The sequence below is a fragment of the Anabrus simplex genome, chromosome X (genome assembly GCF_040414725.1).
Source record: "Anabrus simplex isolate iqAnaSimp1 chromosome X, ASM4041472v1, whole genome shotgun sequence".
In the NCBI taxonomy this organism is placed as follows: Eukaryota; Metazoa; Arthropoda; class Insecta; order Orthoptera; family Tettigoniidae; genus Anabrus; species Anabrus simplex.
The window spans coordinates 157,789,284-157,811,736 of record NC_090279.1 but is presented as its reverse complement, the minus strand read 5'-3'; the positions used below and the strand labels follow the sequence as shown (position 1 = coordinate 157,811,736).

The following is a 22,453-nucleotide window of genomic DNA, read 5'->3' as shown; positions in this document are numbered from 1 at the left end:
ATTTCTGAGGTGGTTAATTTTATTGGCCGGAGGACTGTGTGTATGTACTGTTCCCAACATCCTGCAACCCACACACCACATAAGACACTATCCTCCACTACAATAACACGCAGTATCCTATACACGGCAGGTATCGTCCACCCTTGTCGGAGGGTATGTCTTACAAGGGCTCACCAGGCTAGATATAGCCAGACAAAATTATATATATTACATTATTAATTAATTACTACAGATGCAACAATGTCAATTAGTATGCTCCTTCATTGTTGGGAAAATGAAGGACCCTACCACTGTCGTGCAGTTCCAATTCAAACCAATCATTTTCAGCCACTTCTGCAGGACAATGTGGACAATGAAGGTAAATGAACAGGCTTCAAATGAGCCACTGTTAACAGCGGAGAGAAAGTGGTTGGTCGAAGGCAAGGCACAAATAGGGAGCGATGGATTAAAGACAGCACTTGGAAACTCACCGACGATTGCAGGACAGCGAAATGTTGGAGGGACCAAGCAAAGACATTACTCAAATGAACAGCAACAGCAGAATGCTGAGACTTGGACCACCAGGTCAAGAGGAGCTGCCGAGCCGATAAGATAGCATGGCTGGAGCGCATGGGGGCCGAGGTACAAGCGGGAGCAGACCAAAATGACACTAAGCCACTGTATCATTTTGTTTGTGAATTAACTTACCTAAGAAACAGCTCACATGTTCCCATTAAGAACAACAGCAAAATCCTTCTTACCAAAGAAGAACAGGAGGGCCAGGTTGAGTGGCTCAGGAGGTTCAGTGCTGGCCTTCCAACCCCAACTTGACAAGTTTGATCCTGGCCCAGTCCGGTGGTATTCCAAGATGCTCAAATACATCAGCCTAGTGTCGGTAGATTTACCGGCACGTAAAAGAACTCCTGCGGGACTAAATTCCAGCACCTCTGCATCTCCAAAAACCGTAAAAGTAGTTAGTGGGACATAAAGCAAACAACATTATCATTAAGAACAGGAAGCGAAATGGCTGTAGCATTTCAAGGAGACTTTGCACCAACCATGACCCACAACTTCAACACTGCCAATACCACTGCTTCACTGAACATCGAGTTCGGGAGGATTGAAACCAATGAAGTCAACGCTGTGAAGAACAATAAATCTGCTGGCATAGACCAGATCCCAGTGAAACTCTTGAAGGCTGAGGGGGAGAAGATCTGGCAGTACAGCTAACTAGATTATTAAATGAGTGCTGCACACACAATGTGTACCTGACGATTGGCAGAAGGGTGTTGTTGTTAAGTGGTGGTAATGGTGATTATTGTTTTAAGAGGAAGTACAGCTAGGCAACTATCCTCTATATAACACTAATCAGAGAGAAAAACTGAAGGGATACGACACTTCAAAAATGAAGGTATCGGCCAAAGAAAGGCAAGGGCCACGAAGGGCGTGAAAACGAAAGACTCCCTAGGCCTCAAGTGCCCTAATACCGTCAGGGTTGGAAAAGAACAAGAGTTGGCCAAGGGAGGTCGGATAGGATAGATGAAAGTGAGGAGCCTGGCACAAATAAATGGAAGCAATGCCAGGACTCAGCTAAAGGCCCTGTGGTCACCAACCCATGCTCCAAAGTTCGGAGCCCCTGGGGATCCTTTTAGTCGCTTCTTACGACAGGCAGGGGATACCGTGAGTGTTATTCTACCTCCCCCACCCACAAGGGGATGTTATAGTAAAGATCCTCAAGAAACCAATCTTGGTGACTACAATAACTTGTGAGAAATCATCCTTCTTTCAGTACCTGGTAAAATGTTTTCGATGTTTCTACTCAGGTGCCAGATGTTTCATTCCAGGCTTGTGTTAATGACATACACCTGTCAATGTCACATGTTATGTACACGTTATGTGAACCTCTTAGACTGATTCTGATGGTTCGGTCAGCTTCCGGTTCGAACGCTAGCGCTGTGCCACGTCCGGGGAGCCATTTGGTGGCGAATGAACGTACCATTTCTACTTCTATTATAACGTCTAAATTTAAAGAGTCATTGTTTAAGAAGCCTTTCTTGTGTACAGCAGAGATTTTCTTTTGATGACGCAGAGCACAGTTCTCTGCAAAACATAAAGAATTTCACCTTATTTTCTTGACATGGCATAAGCCCAAAAGTCTATACAGTATCCGGTCGCTGAAGTCCCAAACAAATCTTCCTGCTGTGTAACATTATCTAGAAGGGTACAGAGTTCCAGAAACCAATACTCACAATTTTATCAATTTCAAGAAAGCTTTTTAAGCATACAACAGGACTCATTGTGGAACACAGTAAGAAGCTATGTACCCCAGATAGATTTAACAGAGAGAGCAAATCCTATGTAACTGAGGTACAGGTTTCAACTGTTTAGTGGGAAATATGGATCCATATGGACTGGGTCTGACAGGTTTAGCGGAATGTGACAGCTGATAAAGCCCACTGGTTACTTAGTAGTATCCAGTGAGCAGAATACCTGTTGGTACCGTGGGTTCAGTCCAACCTTGATGTTGGCCAAAGCCATGACCGACAAGCTGGCAATCCCAGGCTTCATGGGAACTTTCATACTAATAGAGACAGGTCTGTGATGATGGGATAGGGCCGGGTTAGGACTGGAAAGAGAATGACGGCCTTAAATTAAGGTACAGTCCTAGCATTTGCCCGACAGAGTGAAAATGGGAAACATAAACAAAAAAAGTATCTTCTGGGCTGCCGACAGTGGGCTATCACTCTCCCAGAATGCAAGCTCACAGCTATGTGAGTGGTGGTGGTGGTGATTATTGTTTTAAGAGGAAGTACAACTGGGCAACCATCCTCTATATAACACTAATCAGAGAGAAAAAATGGGAGGGGTCCGACACTTCGAAAAATGAGGGTATCGGCCAAAGTAAGACAAGGGCCACGAAGGGTGTGAAAATGAAAGACTCCCTAGGCCTCCATATGTAATACCGTTGGGGTCAGAAAAGAACAAGAGTTGACCGAGAGAGGTCGGATAGGATAGATGAAAGTGAGGAGCCTGGTACAAGTAAGTGGAAGCAATGTCACGACTCAGCTAAGGGCCCCATGGTTGCCAGCCACGCTCCAAAGTGAGGAGCCCCTGGGGCCCCTTTTAGTTGCCCCTTACGACAGGCAGGGGTTACCGTGGGTGTTATTCTACCGCCCCCACCCACAGGGAGATCACAGCTATGTGACCCAAACAGCAAATCCAACTCACTTAGTTCATGGGAACTGCGGATGCATTATCAGTCTGGGCTAAACAGCTGCTGAAACCACACGTGTATAGTAGTGTGCTAAGAAAGCCATGACTAATAACAGGCCAAAGTATTCTCCTGGTCAACTAGAGATTAATTGCAATTCATATGTGCATGCTTTCTGGAGATTACTTTTAGAAAAATTATCTGATGATCGAGCTGCAAGTCGTTATACGACCCGTAAATTAGTTAACAAACATTAGGAAATGGGAAGTGTTCAAAATAAGAAACTTTTTTTTTTTTGCTATTTGCTTTACGTCGCACCAACACGGATAGGTCTTATGGCGACGATGGGACAGGGAAGGGCTAGGAGTGGGAGGGAAGCGGCCATGGCCTTAAGTTACAGCCCCAGCATTTGCCTGGTGTGAAAATGGGAAACCACGGAAAACCATCTTCAGGGCTGCCGACAGTGGGGTTCGAACCTACTATCTCCCGAATACTGGATACCGGCTGCACTTAAGCGACTGCAGCTATTGAGCTCGGTAAAATAAGAAAAAAAAGATGACTACACATAATGTTTACACATGAAGTTCTTGACGACATCAAGTATTGCATAGAGAATTTCCCTAAAAATCTTTTTGCTGCCTTTCTGAGCAATTGAGAATTTCCTACAAGTGAGTATAGGTCTTTCTGGTGATTCATTTCTTTTGCAGCCCCTGTCGTGCTCATGGGAAGCTCATAATCTGCTCACCTAGTAGTACTAATACTTAATAACTCTCGAAGAATTGGGTGACGGGTAAAGAAAGGAAAAGGCCATGGAAGGCAGAAAGAGGAAATGTATCTTGTAACAGGTCAAGGGATACTGAGCAAAAAAGATGGAAAACTAGAGTCAAATAATTAGTGAAACTTTGACAATATCACTCAAGTCTCATAGTTGACACACGTCTTGGAAGTTATGATTTCCATGGATTAGTGTAATCTTAATAATCAAATTACCTGGATAGCTTGAAGCTTCAGGATAGGAGAACCAAACGCATTTCGTTTTGAAGCATAGTCAATAGCACAGTCGAGCGCAACTTGTGCTATACCCAGTGCTTGAGAGGCAATACCAATACGACCTGAATCTGTAACAGAAACCAAGAATTGAGGAGCGTTTTTTCAAAACTTGACATTTGCAGCAAACATCAATTTTCAAGACATGTGTTTTTTATTTCACTTAGAAGCATATGCACGAAACACTTCAAATTTTCATTGATATTATTTCCAATAGAAACAAACACGTTACCTTAATAGAACTTGTAGAAACTTAAGGTGGATGAGGTAAGATTAGAAGATAATTTTATCAAGTTTTTTCAAAAGTCGATATATGCAAATATTCTGGTAAAATGGGACTTTACATTAATACTATAAATGAATGATATACTTTTGTTTATGGAATTATTTACTTTTTTGTTTTTTTGTGAATAATATTTTTTGAATATTTATTGATTTTTGAGCTCCACTGTCATACATTTTATAACATAGGCCACTTGGTATTGTAAGATTACATAATATTATTAGATTCTAATATTCTTAACATCAAGCAATGTAACATAAAACAAAATAAGGTATTAACCTATAATATCAATTCTATTGTAATGAATGAGCACATTAATATCAAACAGATTAAATTAAAGTTAATTCTTACAAAATAAAATCTACTCAATTAATATTCAAGAACTCATCAAAACACACAGCCATCAGAAGACTGTTACTTGTCTTCTAACACGACCCTGTAGAAATCCATGGCATCATCCGGTATTTCAAAAAACTTCAACAGAGCTTGAACATCCTTCTTTTCTTTGCTCACCATATTTTTTGTTGGTAAAACAGAGGATTTTAGCAAGGCTTCATGGCTGGATTTCATTTTCAGAACTTCAACTTCCACTGGGTATGCGAAGTAGGTATCCTATACTTATATGGAGACTCTCTTATGTCTCTTATTATATGTGATAACACATTGACTAATCATTTTAAATGGCAATCTAGTTTGTAGTACCTTCTGTGCACTCTCTTTTAGATCTTTGATTTCCCAGTCCCTGCTCAGAATTTTAAGGGTGCCATGCTTCTCTAAGATATCATAGTATTGTTTGGAAGACAGTATGTTTTCCCGTCTTCTGTAAGATTTCTCAATTTTACCGTACACTATGACTGGAGCCATGTAGCTAGGTCCCCAAATAGGGAAGAAATGTAAAATATTATTGAATAACGTGCTTTTTTCCAAGAAAGCAGTAAGTGTGGCCAGAATGACACTGTTTTTGTTTTGAATGCTACAAGAGTCTGAGAATAAATGTATCGTGGTAGGGCCATCTTTGTGCAGTTTCTTTTCTAGGTTAAAAAGAAAGTCCAATATAGCCGAAGCAACTTGGTTGCAACCTCTTGAGGATTCTGTTTCTAGCCAAGTATAGAAAAATATGTATTTCTTTCTCTGCTCCTTTGAGTGAATCATGATGTAGAGATTGTATAACCACACTTGTCTAGCACAGAAAACCTCACTCACTGATAGCTTCGGAATTGGTCGATTCTGTTGCATGTCAAAACATATCTTGATGACACCTGGGTTTTCTTCTTTCATTATTTGATAAAACCGCTTTGCATGAAGTTTATGCAATCTATAACTTGTCCTCAGTTCATTCTTCTTCTCTAGGCATGTTTCTGTCTTTATTTTCATCAGACTAATTTTACAAGTGGAGCATGTATCAGTGTGAGGAGTTTTGAATGACAGATTGAAACACTTATATAATATATACTTGTATTTTGACAGCGAGCACAGTTTCAATCCAGAACTTATCCTTTCTTCACAGAATGTCTTCCACATCTTATTGACTAAGAGATATGACGGTAAATATCCTCTCTTAGACTTTCCTCTGCCATGATGGCTCTCTCTGCATTTATACCTTTTGATGTGATTCTTAATGGCAACCGTTATGTCCTTGTGTTCCTTGCCTGTTCTGTCACCACCTCGATTTTCCTTAGGTAACTTCCCAGTATGATGAAACCTACTAGCCAGATAAAATAATCTGTCCTTTGATATGGCAGAAATTCCTTGAAAAGTTGCAGCACAGAGGGGAAGTATTTCACCAGTTTTCTTCCTAATGCTGTACTTCACAGAAACAGTTTTCTTCTTCCTAGCACTTTCGATGTTCACTACCCTGCGCTGAGGTGTGAAAATATTCATATACTTCAACAGAAACTTGTCTTGATCGATCTTGTTTAAAGAAGTCACATGATGGAATTCTGTGATATCTTCATAGCAGAGTTCAGCAACTTTGCATTGTTTCATCGTTTTCGTTTCTGTACTTGTGGGCAAGTCTTTGAGTCCATGAATGCATTTAATATTAGGTTCGCTTTTAGTTCTAGCCAGCTTTCCAGGTACTCTCTTCTTGTATCTAGACTTTCTTCCACCGACACATTCCTGAACCGGCATGCCAGCTTCAGAATCTTCAGATTCATTATTCATACTGTTGTAGAGTGAAATAGTTCCTCACACAGTAACTTAAACTTCTCAAGGAGCGAGTTTTATTTTGTCGATGATAATGAGGGCTAATTGCGGGAACATGTGGCATGCAGTTTCAAGAATACATCCTTTCAATAAAGGAGTCCGGCATTCCATTGTTCCACAGAATAACACTTCCGATTATCCATGAGAATGCCACATGATTAATAGTTAACTGCATTTATTGAGTTTTGCTTTAACTTTCCGAGAGCATATATCGACTTTTGCAAAGGATGATTGCACAGGATGGTGAGCAAGGTCAAACTGATAATATTAGCATGCATAACTCAATTTCAATTTTTTTTTTTTTTTTCATTTACCGAGTTTTGAAAAAACCCTCCTCAATTAGTGCTGAGGTACAGCTCTCAGAGAAAATAATACTTCAACAACTATCACGGAGGTTGGTTTGGTAGAATTTTGTCCTTAACATTTATGCTGCACAAATATATCCGGACTTGTTCACAGAAAAATGCAATTATAAGACAAAAAATAATTTGTTAAATCTTCTATTTTATGTGCTATACTTGCTCCACCTGTCAACAGGAATTGATTCGAGTAAATACCAACCCTTGATGGTCTTCAAACTATGCATTATTGTTGATAAAATGGTGAATTACCTAAGAGCAGTGCCGCCCACATAAGTTTTCCTTTTGGGAAGCCTTATTTATGAGACAACAATATTAACATGACAGTGACTTCAGTTTTGTTACTTAACCCATTAGTTCCCAACCTACAGAAAAAACTTAAGATTATGAAAATATTTATTTTCTCACACATTTATATCTTAATTAAGGTAAATGGTCAGTTTAAAAGAATTTACAACCATAGAAACAATTTGTTTCCAAATGGGAACAGTGGGACAATGCCCATGTGTTCCTATAAGTCACCTGCGGTACTCTGTTGAACAATCAATATGTAGCAAGGCTTTACACTGAATGAACTGCATTGTGGTGATCCTCTTGCATAGTTTCCAATGTCCCTGATGTCCTGCTGAGATCAAATGATGTCCAGGCCCTTTCTTGGGCATGAAAGAAAGGGAACCACTGGGCCCAGATCTTGGGCCAATTTGACTGTAAGTGAATGCCCCACTAACAATGTGCCTTGTTAATTGAAGCCAATCCATCTTCATGTTAGATTCAAGAGCGGTACAGATTTTCCAGGCTGCTACTCTCAAAATATTGAGCATGTTCATGAGAATAGGTCAGTGTCATGTTTTGGAAGTAATTACTGACTTTTATTGAGATAACCAAGTCCACGCCACCGATGTGCTTATTGTATTTGTTTATTAGGTGAGGCTGTTCAACCTGAAAGTGGTTCCTTCTGCCGTGGTTATTATCTCTTGGCTTGATTAGTTGGGTACACAGTATCTTGTTGCTAGACAAACCACATGGTATTTGTACAACAACATTGAAAATGGTGACAATGATGAAGAATGGTGATAATAACTACTCTCTATGGCAATTAAGTGTCCTCACGCCAGACAGAGCTCATATGAAGGAAAATGGGACAACCAAAGCCTGTTTCCAGTCATTTGACCAGGTCAGGAATGAAATGAATGAAGTCCCTATGTAGTGGCGAGAATAGGAATTGTGCTGGCTGCCAAAGCCTGACGAACTCCTCTGGGCCAATGATTTTTCTGCCCTTCAAAAATCCGACGACTTCTGCATCCAACATATGGAATGAAAAGATAGCAGAGTGTGTTGCTAGAATGAAAGATGACAGGGAAAACCAGAGTATCCAGAGAAAAACCTGTCCTGCCTCCGCTTTGTCCAGCACAAATCTCACACGGAGTGACCAGGACTTGAACAACGGAACCCAGCGGTGAGAGGCCAGAGTGCCGCCACCTGAGCCACGAAGGCTCCGAGCTCATATGAAGGAATGCCATCAAAAATAACAACTGTTGTCCTGACTTCTTTGATCTAACTAAATACATAATGGCACTTACAATATTGGTTGATTTGATATCCTTTGTTTTCAAGCTATTTCTACTGATCCATGAACACCTTTATGGCACTTAAGTTTAATTCTATATATAAAGAAGGCTACATAGGGCTAAACTACCACAATATCAACTATATACAATGTAATTATTTTGCCTATAACTTGAAAATACAGCAGAATGACACAGCAGAGAAAAATTATCAACATTTGAGGTTATGTTTCACTACTTCTGGTTATCAGGAAAGGGGAATAATCATACCACCAGTTGACCACAACCTTTCTCTCCATTTGAGAATCACAGTCAAAGTAGCTCACTTCTCAAATTAAAAAAACAGAAATTATGTTCCCAAATGGGAACAATGGGAACTAATGGGTAACAACAGTGACTACTACCACAACACATAATAGGGAACATGCATAATTTTCAAAAATATTTTTTTTGAAAAGTACACCAATGAAATAGTACGTAAACATATTACAGTGAGGTAAGTTGCCTTGTTTTCTACCATTAAAAAAATGTTCAAAAGTGCTTTTCCGCAAGGCGAGTGAAACGGCCTCTGACGTAAGCGGCGCGCTGTGACGTCACGATCCAGTACCGCATGCATCTCTACCAGCCATTGTGCATCAGCCGTTACTAAAAGCCGGTTGTTTATTATTCGTGACCGCGAATAACTCCAAAATGACAGAAGAAAGGTTCAAAACAGCACAGTCAGACAATCTATCATGTGTAGATGTCATCATTCTTGAAAAATAGTGACTTTTGTGGCCGCAGAAATTCGCGGATAAAAAGCAAGTTTGTAAGTGGCTTCTTTTATATACGTGCAATGTATTGCAACTCATAGTATTAGGATAACAACGAACCTGGATAGAAATCACTTCACTTTCAACATTTCCTTCTAGACTGATTCCCATATTAAAGAATAACATTATATTTTCGGGCTTTCAGCATTAGTAAAGTAAGAAATCGGATTTCAGTACTAACATAAACATATAGGTAGCATTATAGTACTAGTCCGCCTCTGTGGTGTAGTGGTTAATGTGATTAGCTGCCACCCCCGGAGGGCCGGTTTCGATTCCCGGCTCTGCCATGCAAGTTCAAAACAAATAATACGAGGGCTGGATCGGTGTCTACTCAGCCTCGGGAGGTCAACTGAGTAGAGGGGTTTCGAATCCCACCTCAGCCATCCTCGAAGTGGTTTCTCATATTTTCCCACTTCTCCTCCAGGCACCTAAGGCCACGGTCGTTTCCTTCCCTCTTCCTTGTCTATCCCTTCCGATCTTCCCATCCACCAACAAGGCCCCTGTTGAGCATAGCAAGTGAGGCCGCCTGGGCGAAGTAATGACCCTCCTCACCAGTTGTATCATCATACCCAAAGAAAGTCTCACGCTCCCGGACACTGCCCTTGAAGCGGTAGAGGTGAAATCCCTCGCTCAGTGCAAGGGAAAAACCAAACCTGAAGGATAAACTAAGAAAGAAAGAAAGAAAGAAAGAAAGAAAGAAAGATCATAGTACTATAGGTCTATAATCTATCATTCCCGATAAAATATATATTTATGGTTGGGGCAACTGTCCTACCCACTTCCGGGGCCCATGAAAGAGAAACAGTAAATATCTTGGTGGAGGGAAAAAGATAAACATGATAAAGATAAAGATAAATATGACTTCATCTAGTTTTCACAAGTCGGGCTAAGTGGTTCAGACGGTTGAGGTGCTGGCCTTCTGACCCCAACTTGGCAGGTTCGATCCTGGTTCAGTCCGGTGGTAGTTGAAGGTGCTCAAATACGTCAGCCTCGTGTCGGTAGATTTACTGGCACGTAAAAGAACTCCCGCAGGACTGAATTCCTGCACATCGGCGTCTCCGAAAACCGTAGAAGTAGTTAGCGGGCGTAATGCCAATAACATTAATTACATTTGGCTTTTAACAAGCTGAGGATATCACGCAAGAAAAGTGTCTTGGTGACATTTTAGTTGTTCAATACAGGAATGTCTTTGGGTACGGTGATTTTTACCCTTTTTTTTTTTTCTTGCTTTACATCGCACAGTCACAGATAGGTCTTATGGTGACGATGGGACAGGGAAGGCCTAGGAATGGGAAGGAAGCGGCTGTGGCCTTAATTAAGGTACAGCCCCAGCATTTGCCTGGTGTGAAAATGGAAAACTACGGAAAACCATCTTCAGGGCTACCGACAGTGGGGTTCAAATCCACTATCTCCCAGATGCGAGCTCACAGCTGCGTGCTCCTAACCGCACGGCCAACTCGCCCGGTATTTTTATCCTTCGGTTTATTGACTTGGCTTGTATACCCTAAAACTTAGGCTAAGTTAGATAATATTTTAAACACCAACATCACTATTTTCACCTGTGTGCAATTATGTTATTTATTTCATTAATATTATGATAATTATTATAATTGAGCAATGTTAACTTATAAAACCCCAACAGACAAGCATTGGTTTTGTGTAGAGATATATATTTGTTAAATTCATGTTGTTTTCTTTCATGACATACACGCCTATTATTTGTTATATTATAGAGTATTTAACTATAGCCTAAATTTCTTTACAAATGTAAGCTCTTCAATAAAGACATAAATAACTGTCGCATGCCAAAATACAAATTGGTATAATTAGAGTTGTCAATATGGTTCATAACCCCTTTGGTTAATTACCTAGACATGGATCACCCAAAACATAGGTTAGGTTTGGAGAATACTTTAATGATCAGCATTAATTAATGCACTGTTTATTACTTTCATATTCCAGGATGTAAATGAAGCATTTAACGAAAGCATCATACATTAAAATTCAAAGTGTTACCACTAGAACAGCTGACATGGAAAAGTGATTGAAAATTCAAACAAATTCAACTTACGTTAAAATTATCTTTAAAAAAATAAACTGTAGACTTTTCCGATATATCACCAGCATTTCTCCGGCTTGCCAAAATCCATTTCTCCCTAGTTTTAGCGTCTTTGGAACATTTATGAACAATTTGTTTGGGATGGTATGCGATGTGCTATTGCACATCGGAACTATACACCATTTATAAGTTTTCTGCCTCACTGTCTGCGCAGGATTCATTTTAAGTCTAAAATATACCACTCAGATTATTATCCAATGTATAGACTTCGAATTTAACCAAACCAGACACTAACATAAAGTAGAAATACGCTAAGTGTATCCTGCTTCTCACAGCACACTGTTATTTCGTCTGCTAATTCAGTCAACCTGTACGATGACGTCAGACCAATGAAATCGCGTACTTGCGTGACGTGATATTTTCGTACTTTAATTTAGATTTTTATCATGTTTGGAGTTATTATTTGTACACTCTGATCACATTTTTGAATTCTACATGAAATTTTGAATCAGATTAGCATATTTTAAATTAAAACCCTGGATCATGCATGTTCCCTATTATAAATAATACATAAACTGTTAATACTGTAATGCCAAAATAGTGCTTTTCAGTTCATGGAGTAAAGGAGAACAACACATGAAACTGCAACATTGTTATATGTAAATGGATTAAAGTCAAATATTGTGGTGAATGGAAAGGATCGCACTCAACTACACATCACAACTTAAACGTTAAAAGAGATTCCTTCACATCTGGGTATATCCGGCATGAATCTATCAATTTTTTTTTTTGCTACTGGCTTTACGTCGCATGTACACAGATAGGTCTTATGGCGACGATGGGACAGGAAAGGGCTAGGACTGGGAAGGAAGCGGCCGTGGCCTTAATTAAGGTACAGCCCCGGCATTTGCCTGGCGTGAAAATGGGAAACCACGGAAAACCATATTCAGGGCTGCCAACAGTGGGGCTCGAACCTACTATCTCCCGAATACTGGATACTGGCCGCACTTAAGCAACTGCAGCTATTGAGCTCGGTTCTATCATGTTTAATGACGTGTAACAGCACAACTCTCTCACCTAGAGTCATCATGGCGATCTTGAAGCCCATGCCTGGTTCACCCAACATGTTCTCCTTCGGTATGGAGCAGTCTTCAAAGATAAGACTGCAGGTAGAAGAACCTCGTATACCAAGTTTGTCTTCCTTCTTTCCCAGTGATAAACCTACAAACATATCAAGTGGCAGAAATGAGATAACAGCATCAAGATATAACGGTAAATAAAGTCATAAAGAAGCCCACATTATGACCATGATCATTAAGGTGTCTGACACCAAGATTACCTTGTTGGAGGAAATAATTTTCACCATCAGAATGTTGGCTGACAGGGTAGGAGGGAAGAGGAGGTGGTATACAGTTTCTGATCACTAGGTACGTGCCAAAAGCCAAAATCGGCCAAAACATCAATTTAGAAGCTATAATGTTCAAGAGTAGGCTCAGGCAGCAGCGCGCTGACCTCTCACTGCTGGGTTCCGTGGTTCAAATCCCAGTCATTCCATGTGAGACTTGTGCTGGACAAAGCGGAGGCGGGACAGGCTTTTCTCCAGGTACTCCGGTTTTCCCCATCATCTTTCATTCCAGCAACACGCTCCAACATCATTTCATTTCATGTGGTCATTCATTAATCATTGCTCCAGAGGAGTGCAACAGGCTTCGGCAGTCGGCACAATTCCCATCCTCGCCGCTAGAAGGGAGCTGCATTCATTCCATTCCTGGCCTGGTCAAATGACTGGAAACAGGCTGTGGATTTTCATTTTCAATGTTCAGAGTATAAGTACAGCACTCCACACCTGCAGTACCTAACGCAGCACGCCGCGATGTCAGATTAATTATCACTATCTGACTTACTAAGAAAATTTAGACAGTTTTGTACGCTAGCAATAAGGAGCTAGCTGGTATGCATGCATGCAGATGTAGAACCTGGCTCTGTCCTTGGTAGAGCCAAAATTTAGTCTGTGGTAACAAACAAATTTCTTCATACTAAAAGCACAAGCTTTAAGCATACAAAAAAAAACAGCATTTACTTTTCCTATTTACTGGAGTAGAAGTAATAGGAAATGATTACTACATTTTATTTATACCACCCATTCTACCTTTGGTGAATTCCTAATAGTTAATTCTGAAAGTTGTATACTTACAACATTTTCTGTCCACTATCCCTCTTTTTTCAACACACATGATGACAAGGATAAGAAGGATATGCGGTAGGTTAGGATGTGCAGGTCTCATCCACTGTTTCTCTTGTTTAACCTACAAAGTACAAAAATGTTGATGAGGCAAAATATTAAAGAAAGGAAACTGACTACATCAAGGCAGAGAGAGAAGTGGTACGGAACTTGCATAATTAAAGAGCTATGCTTTTCATCTACATCTGAACTACAATAGGGGTCTTCAACTGATTCCTAAGATACAAAGCAACAAATACACTTAGTCTAAAATCAGTGCATATTACAGCAACAAAAAAGCGCACATAAACAATCACATAGCACTATGTATGTGAAAATTTCAAACACTATTTGGATTGTGTGAAAGTTTCTTTGGCAGAGATAGTAGCATTTTTTGAAACTCTTTGGCTGAACTGGTCTTTGGTCCAGAGAGCTCCAGGTATGATTTCTGGCCGGCCATTTTACCTGTATTTAGTTAATTCCTTTTGCTTGGGGGCTGGATGTTCGTGTTCGTCTTAAAACACATTTTCATCCACATGCCACTTGGCTATCATGCCCCTCCATTTCTCTTCATGTTCAAAGATATTAGCCAGCAAGTTTCAAACATAATACGTCATCAGACTGAGTCAAGTAATTATTCAAGCTTTCTAGGCTTCTGCAATTATCAGTAGAAAGGTGATTAGAGCCAAATTTATAAACAGTTACCAATAAAAAAAATTGTCAGTAACAAACAATTTAATGGATTTATTTTCAAAAATGAAATCATAGAGACAAATTACGTTTGATCGGTTTTTAATAATAGACTCATTCATTCATTCATTCATTCATTCATTCATTCATATCCTAAAGGCAAGGCCTTGTCTCTCCTCTGCTGAGCGTTTCAGGTCAACATATTTTTTCAAATTCAGCCTGTCTATCACGGAATCCAGATACTTCTTCCTTGGCCTTCCTCTTTCCGTCTTACCCAGAACTTTTCCTTCCAGCATATTCGTGAGGAATGTACTATGTCGAAGTGTGTGGCCAAGGAATTTGGTTTTCCCCTTTTCTACAATGTTGATCAATTCCCTTGTTTTATCTATTTCCTTAAGGACCCTATTGTTTGACTTTTTCTCTGTCCATCTAATTTTCAGCATCCTTCTCCAATAGACCGATGATAAAGTTAAAAGTTACCATACTGAGAAATAAACAGAAATTGAAATTTATGAAAGGTACTAAGTCCAAAAAAAATAGGCAGTAGGCAGTCACTATTGTAATAGCCACGGGTTTTGAGGATTTCGTAAACTTACTAGTTCAATTGTTTCCGCTGCTTTAACTAACTCCAACTGAGTGTGCGAGTCAACACAGCGCCATCTTATAACACAATATGCGTATGACATCACATATTTAGCACAAATTTTGCCTTAGTTTGAAGTGCTATTTCATGAGAACTACTTATCAGATTTTCTTTTCTTTTTTTGCAACAGGTAGCCTCTTCTTTAACCTGTCAATTGAGCCATTAAACATAATCGTAAGTTAAATACTCTTGGCAATATACGCGTTCTACCCAAACACTGAAAGCGTCAACATTTTTCTATGTTCCTCTTGTCAACGTTGTCGTCGTCGGCAGTTACTGGTTTCAGAGTTTACAGATTTCCTGGCTAATGGCTCATTTCAATTCACAGCATTTTGTGTTTAAACTTCCGGTAACTGTACACGCCAATTCTTGCGTAGAACATACGTCCACACTTCGCGCAGCTGAGGGACGGGGGAGATCTTGGCTGGGTTTGGCGAAGTTTGCGTTCCCGTCGCTTTGTATCTTCATGTCTGCGGTGTTGAAATGAGGCACAGACACTTTGCCGCCAAAGTAAACGGTCCTTGGCAAGTGTTTCCCAGGTTTGTTGGTTTATTTCAGTTGGTCTTTGAAACGTCTCAGGGGGCAGCCCGTGGTCTTGAACCGGAGCTAAGTTCACCATAGATGATCTGGCGCGGTAGTCTGGTGTCATTCATACGGCGCACATGCCCTGCCCATCTGAGGCGACGGTCAATGAGCAATGCTTCTACACTCTTAGCACATGTTTTCTCGAGAACTTCAACATTAGACACATATTTTTCTCACTTGATGTACATGATGGAGCATAGTTTTTGCTGGTGAAAACCCTCCAGCTTTTTGATGTCACGACGGTATAAGGTCCACGTTTCGCAGCCATAGATAGAGAAGTGTAGAGATGACTACAGGCTGGTACACCATTAGTCTTTTGCGAATTGTAAGGTTTTTATTCCTGAATCTTGTCTACATTAAAAACTAGAACGGGACAAGTATGGCACAAAAATAAACGGGAAGAAATTGACATACCTCAGATTCGCCAAGGACATCGTGCTAGTCCCTAGCTCCTCCAGAGAACAACGAATGCTTCTTGAATTTCTTGAATTTATGACTAGCAAAAACAGTAGGTCTCTCAATGAACTACAGTAAAATAAAAAAAATGTTTTTCTTTCTTTCTTTTTTTTTGCTTAGCGTCGCACCGACACAGTTATGTCTTACGGCGACAATAGGATAGGAAAGGTCTAGTAAGTGGAAGGAAGCGACCGTGGCCTATGTTAAGGTACTGCCCCGGCATTTGCCTGGTGTGAAAATGGGAAACCATGGAAAACCATCTTCAGAGCTGCCGACAATGGGGCTCGAACCCACTATCTCACGATTACTGGATACTGGCCGCACTTAAGCGACTGCAGCTATCGAGCTCGGTAAAACTAATGTCCAATGGGCCAACAAACCTAATCGATCAAACCACTTCTTGTGTAGAACATACGTCCACACTTCGCGCAGCTGAGGGACGGGGGAGATCTTGGCTGGGTTTGGCGAAGTTTGCGTTCCCGTCGCTTTGTATCTTCATGTCTGCGGTGTTGAAATGAGGCACAGACACTTTGCCGCCAAAGTAAACGGTCCTTGGCAAGTGTTTCCCAGGTTTGTTGGTTTATTTCTGCCATCTTTAAGGTTTGTTTCAGTTGGTCTTTAAAACGTCTCAGGGGGCAGCCCGTGGTCTTGAACCGGAGCTAAGTTCGCCATAGATGATCTGGCACGGTAGTCTGGTGTCATTCATACGGCGCACATGTCCTGCCCATCTGAGGCGACGGCCAATGAGCAATGCTTCTACACTCTTAGCACATGTTTTCTTGAGAACTTCAACATTAGAGACATATTTTTCTCACTTGATGTTCATGATGGAGAGTAGTTTTTGCTGGTGAAAACGCTCCAGCTTTTTGATGTCACGACGGTTTAAGGTCCAAGTTTCACAGCCATAGAGATGACTACAGGCTGGTACACCATTAGTCTTTTGCGAATTGTAAGGTTTTTATTCCTGAATCTTGTCTACATTAAAAACTAGAACGGGACAACAAGTATGGCACAAAAATAAATGGAAAGAAATTGACATACCTCAGATTTGCCAAGGACATCGTGCTAGTCACTAGCTCCTCCAGAGAACAACAAATGCTTCTTGAATTTATGACCAGCAAAACAGTAGGCCTCTCAATGAACTACAGTTAAACAAAACTAATGTCCAATGGGCCAAGAAACCTAATCGATCAAACCAATCTGCAGTATGCAGATAAATATGCCAACTGGCTGCGCTAACCCACAGAATGGACAAAGAAATAAAAAGAACAGATCAAGTTTGGAAGGACTGTTGGACACAAAAATTTGTACTCAAAATAAACTTTCGACCTATTAGGTCATGTTTTGTATATACAGTACATTTTGAAGAGATGTTAAGTACAGAACATAAATGGCCAACCAGACATCTGTGGGATCCGAACCCATTACCTCCCAATTTCGCGTTGGTTGCTCTCCTATTGAGCAATGTGGCCTAGTTCATATTTGTTTTGTTGATAAAGATTTAAGCTACAGGTCTGGCACAACTGCCATCACACTGTAGTGTGTGAGCAAGTCGCTTGTTGTGGTCCAAGTCAGTAAATACTGAATTTTCACAACTGCACTGTAACCAAAATAAACTTTCAACTTTCTGTACATATAGTATGTGTTGAAGAGAATAAATGAAGAAAAATGGCTAACCGGACACCAGTGGGATCCTGTTGGACAAATGATTAAACAGTAAAATTAGATTCAAGGCACTAAACACATGCATCACACCAGTACTAATTTACAACTTACTCCTAACAGGCAAGCAAAAGAGATCAATAGGTGCTTTCCAAGGAAAAGACAAGGTAGGCAGTTGACACATAGAAATGTGGGTCTATCACGGAGTCCAACATATATCTTCAACAGAACATTACCAATGCTTCAGTTCTTGAGGAGATCAGAATTCAGGATAGGCTCATGGAGAAAATCAGCCGAATATTATCGAGATACTTTGGTCATATTTCAAGGAGGAAGGAAGCCACGGAGAGATTGTGGTAGAACGGAAGGTACTAGGAGGGAGAACTCAAGGGTGAGCACCCAGGAGATGGGTCAATCGGATAAGGGCACTTGTTGGAAAGTCCTTATTCAAGGCTTCGCAGCTGACCAAATATTGATCAGCATAGCGAAAACTCTCGAATTGCTAATGACATGTCACCATGCCCTGCGCCCCCCCACACCTCCCCCCAAAAACAAAAACAAAGAGAGAGACACAGAGAGAGAGAGAGAGAGAGAGATAGGTAGGCCTATATCATAGAGGGACAGAGTTCCAAACAAAGGACACCATGAAAATGCATCCTCAGAGAGGTCATCCAACAGGTTACAACTGCCAAGTGGAAGTGGGTAGGGTTGCTGTTTTAAAAGGAAGTACAATTAGGCAACCATACTCTATTTGAACTCGCCATATCCTGAATGGAAGCTCTCAACTGCACGGCCAACTCACTTACTAAATAATAATTTACGTGTTTCAATAAATGAGCCATGTGAAAGAACAATGATGAAGAAGAATTATAACCTTATCTGACTCTTTCTACTTTAAACCGAGAACTCGTTCTAACATCAACTACGTAGCTGGATGTTCAATATAAATATTATGACTGGCCTTTAATAATCTGCCTTTGATAGCATAACAATTTCCTTCTCCTCTGTCATACGATTTCTTTGCATATGGTTTCTTAATTAACTCAATACAACATGGCACTTAGAATCAATTAAGAAGAAAAGTATACATGCATGAAACTATAGGTATTCATCAGTGAGATAGTATATACCTTTAGTGGGTATAGGTACCAGAAAGGCACTGATTCCCTTATGTTTCTTGGTTTTGTCAGTGGTAGCAAACACTACAGTTGCTTCTGCCTCATAACCGTTTGTTATCCACGCTTTGGTACCATTGAGCACCCACGAACCGCTACTACCAGGATTCGCTGTAGTCGATGCTGCTCCTGCATCACTGCCATTCCCTGAAATGAATAGATCAATGAATCAATAAATAAGTGAAAACAATCCATACATATCTTACTTACCGGTATATCAATGCACACGTAGCTTCAGAAAGTCTCCTAGATATCATCATTCGGCCGAAATACATAACATGCGATTATTTTGGCGTCAACTGGTAGGTCTAGTATTCGTTATATCCCTTCAATACGAAGTTTCCATTATGTGCTTTACTGTTTATAAGTATTACCAATTTATCTCATTCTGTATCAGTTGTTTATTGCATCTGAAGCTGCCTACAATAGAACAATGTGCAAATTAAAAATTTTAGGCTATACTAGGAATGCTTGAAGAGGGCCACAGTGAGTTAGGAATAAATAAAATGCATATTTAAGACCGATACAAATGATTCAGAATGCAGAAGAACCACTGCATGCAGTGAGAGTATGAAAAATGTATCTAGAAATGCTTCCATACACTTTACACTTTACACACATGAAGAAAGCTACGTTGAAGAAAATCTCTCTATATAAAATCATCTTTCTGTGTGCATTTTTTTTTTTTTTTTTTTTTTTTTACAACTGGCTTTACTATTACATAAAATCAGTTTCATGGTCCGTATCGCACTTCAATAGATTCACAATTAAGTATTTATTATTTTCCACCTAGTCGATACAATGATTGCTTAAGGCAATTTAATGGTTAAAAGTGGTACATGTTTCGAATTTTATCAACATCTTCAGCCACATAACACTGTTTAGATGAAAAATATATAAAATTGACAAAGTAATGCTTAAGAGGAAGTGTCCTTAAAATTAACATAAGATTGAACAATTTTAACCATTAAATTGCCTTAAGCAATCATTGTATCGACTAGGTGAAAAAAAAATAAATAAATAAATAAATACTTAATTGTGAACTGGCTTTACGTCGCACTGACACAGATAGGTAGTATGGTGATGTTGGGATAGGAAAGACCTAGAAGTGGGAAGGAAGTGGCTGTGGCCTTAATTAAGGTACAACCTGGTGTGAAAAATGGAAAACCATGCAAAACCATCTTCAGGATTGTCGACAGTGGAGTTCGAACCCGCAATCTCCCAGATGCAAGCTCACAGCTGAACACCCACAACCGCATGGCCAACTCACCCAGTATGAGCAGTTTTTAAAGATTAACACGAAACTTGAATTTTACACCACACAGGACAAATGTTGTATGAAGGATTCAGTTTCATTTTTGTTCATCTGTTACAGCATCATAGGAAAACAAATAGAGGGATTTTCATTCAATTTGGTACCGGTATTTAAGTTTAGGGCAAGTGGGATCTTAGCTATAATTGTTTTTAAAAATTCAGCAGGAGGGGGATTCAGAGCGGGCCTAAAATATAAAACTTGAGGTATCGCTCTTGTGGTTGGTTTTAAAAGAAAACTGCTCTGAACAAAATTGATTTAGAATATTGATTACGAACTTTTTTGCCCTAACTCTTTTCCAATACAGTGGAAAGCAAGGGACATATCAGTGGCAGTTGTCTGAGGCAATAACAAACTTTATGGAGACCATACCGGCCATGATTTAAATGCTTTGCACATCTCTCTGTACTCCTTGAATATTAACCTGATACTTGGTTTTCATACTAGAGGGAAAACATCTAATATACAGGACAGAACTGCACATGGCAGCAGAGATCCACGAAATGAGTACGTCATAAGTTGCTGACCGGGAAGAGGTTGTCCATGTACATGCCTCAGAAACTCAGCAAAATTTTTTTTTCTTGTTCTGATCCCATAAATCACCCCTTAACATTTCCCTCTATGAACATTAGTCCTACAATATGTTGGTATTGAGGTACAGTCATTGCACATGGCTACTACCATGCTGATGGTGATTTTTGTTTTAAGAGGAAGTACAACTAAGCAACCATCCTCTATAAACACTAATGTATGTATGTATGTATGTATGAATGTATGTATGTTCAGTCCGTCAGGGATCCTCAACAGCTCTGCCATCAGCTGTCATAGATGGCCTAGGCATCACTGAAGAGGCATACTAGGGAAATGAGGAGTGAGGTAGTTTCCCGTTGCTTTCCTCACTGAACCAGAAGTTGCTATTACATATCAGTCTGCCAAGCCCACTGAAATGCATGCACCAACCGACCCTATGGGCAATATTTTCACACCATTCATAGCAGGGACTGGCTGCAGAAGGAATGGCATTACTAATATCACTCATACCTCAGTCACTTTCATTTTGTCAAAGCCAAGGATAAAGCTGAGACAGATCAATGAAAGTAACAAAATTGCTCTAGCCCATACCAGAAGACATAGTGCACTGTAAACACTAGGTCCCGCCAGCAAAGGCACATTAACACTAATCAGAGAGAAAAATTGAAGCGGTTAGACACCTCCAAAACTGCAGGTATTGGTCAAAGAAAGACAAGAGTCATAAAAGGTGTGAAAATGAAAGAAACTCTAGGCCACGTAACCTAATAGCGCCTGGATCGGAAGAGTCAAGAGCTAACCCAGGGAGATTGGATAGGATAGATGAAAGTGAGAAGCCTGAAACAAGTTGAAGCAACGCCAGAACTCAGCTAAGGGCCCGATGGTCCCCACTCTACGCTCCCAAGTTAAGAGCCCCTGGGGCCCATACCGACATTTTTGTCATCGATCATACAATTTGTTCAACAGTGAGGCCACATCTGGAAGAGCAGTGCTCTGACGCAATGTGTGGTGTGGTATTATCCATGATCAATTGATTGGCCCATATATGTTACCCAAATGATTGAATGGACCAGCATATCTGACCTCTTCGAGGGACATGCATGTACTAAGGGAATACGTGCCCCTAGCAGCTCGCCATGCCATGTGGTTCATCCACAATGGGGCTCCAGCGCACTTTAGTTTGCATGCACGCCGATATTTGGATACCACTTTTCCACGACAGTGGGTCGGGTAAACAAGGTCCAGTGCTTTGGCTTGCCCAGTCTCCTGACCTTGATCCATAGAACTTTTATCTGAGGACACATGAAAAGTGTGGTGTACGCTACTCCAGTTAATGACACCAACAATCTGCAATAGCATATCAATAATGTCCGTTCTGATAGAACTTAGGTACCCAATGTTTGTTAGGTAAATCATAACTAACCAGTTCACAAAAGAGAGGTTAAAAATGCAACATGGTGTGGCTAACACGACATCACAGCGAGTGTCAACTTACGAACTTAGGCCAGGCTAGTGACAAAGCCAATGGTCTGGATTGGTTAGGTCCGGTTAGCGACCAGATCACTGGGCTGGATTGGTCAGGTCTGGCTAGTGACAAAACCATTGGACTGTATTGGTTAGATCCGGCTAGTGACAAGATCATTGGGCTGGGGGCAAGCAAA

General features: G+C 40.4%; 1 protein-coding gene across 3 annotated transcripts in view; it reads right to left on the bottom strand.

The window, feature by feature from the left end:
- Positions 1–22,453, bottom strand: part of Arc42 (Activator-recruited cofactor subunit 42) — a 74,576-nt gene that overhangs the window by 16,804 nt on the left and 35,319 nt on the right. For all 3 annotated transcript variants that reach the window (XM_068230692.1, XM_067158857.2, XM_067158856.2), the window contains 3 exons: positions 18,908–19,099; positions 12,598–12,741; positions 4,181–4,308 (listed from right to left, as the gene is read on the bottom strand). In XM_068230692.1, coding sequence (XP_068086793.1) covers positions 4,181–4,308; positions 12,598–12,741; positions 18,908–19,099 — 464 coding nt within the window. The remainder of the gene's footprint in view (positions 1–4,180; positions 4,309–12,597; positions 12,742–18,907; positions 19,100–22,453) is intronic.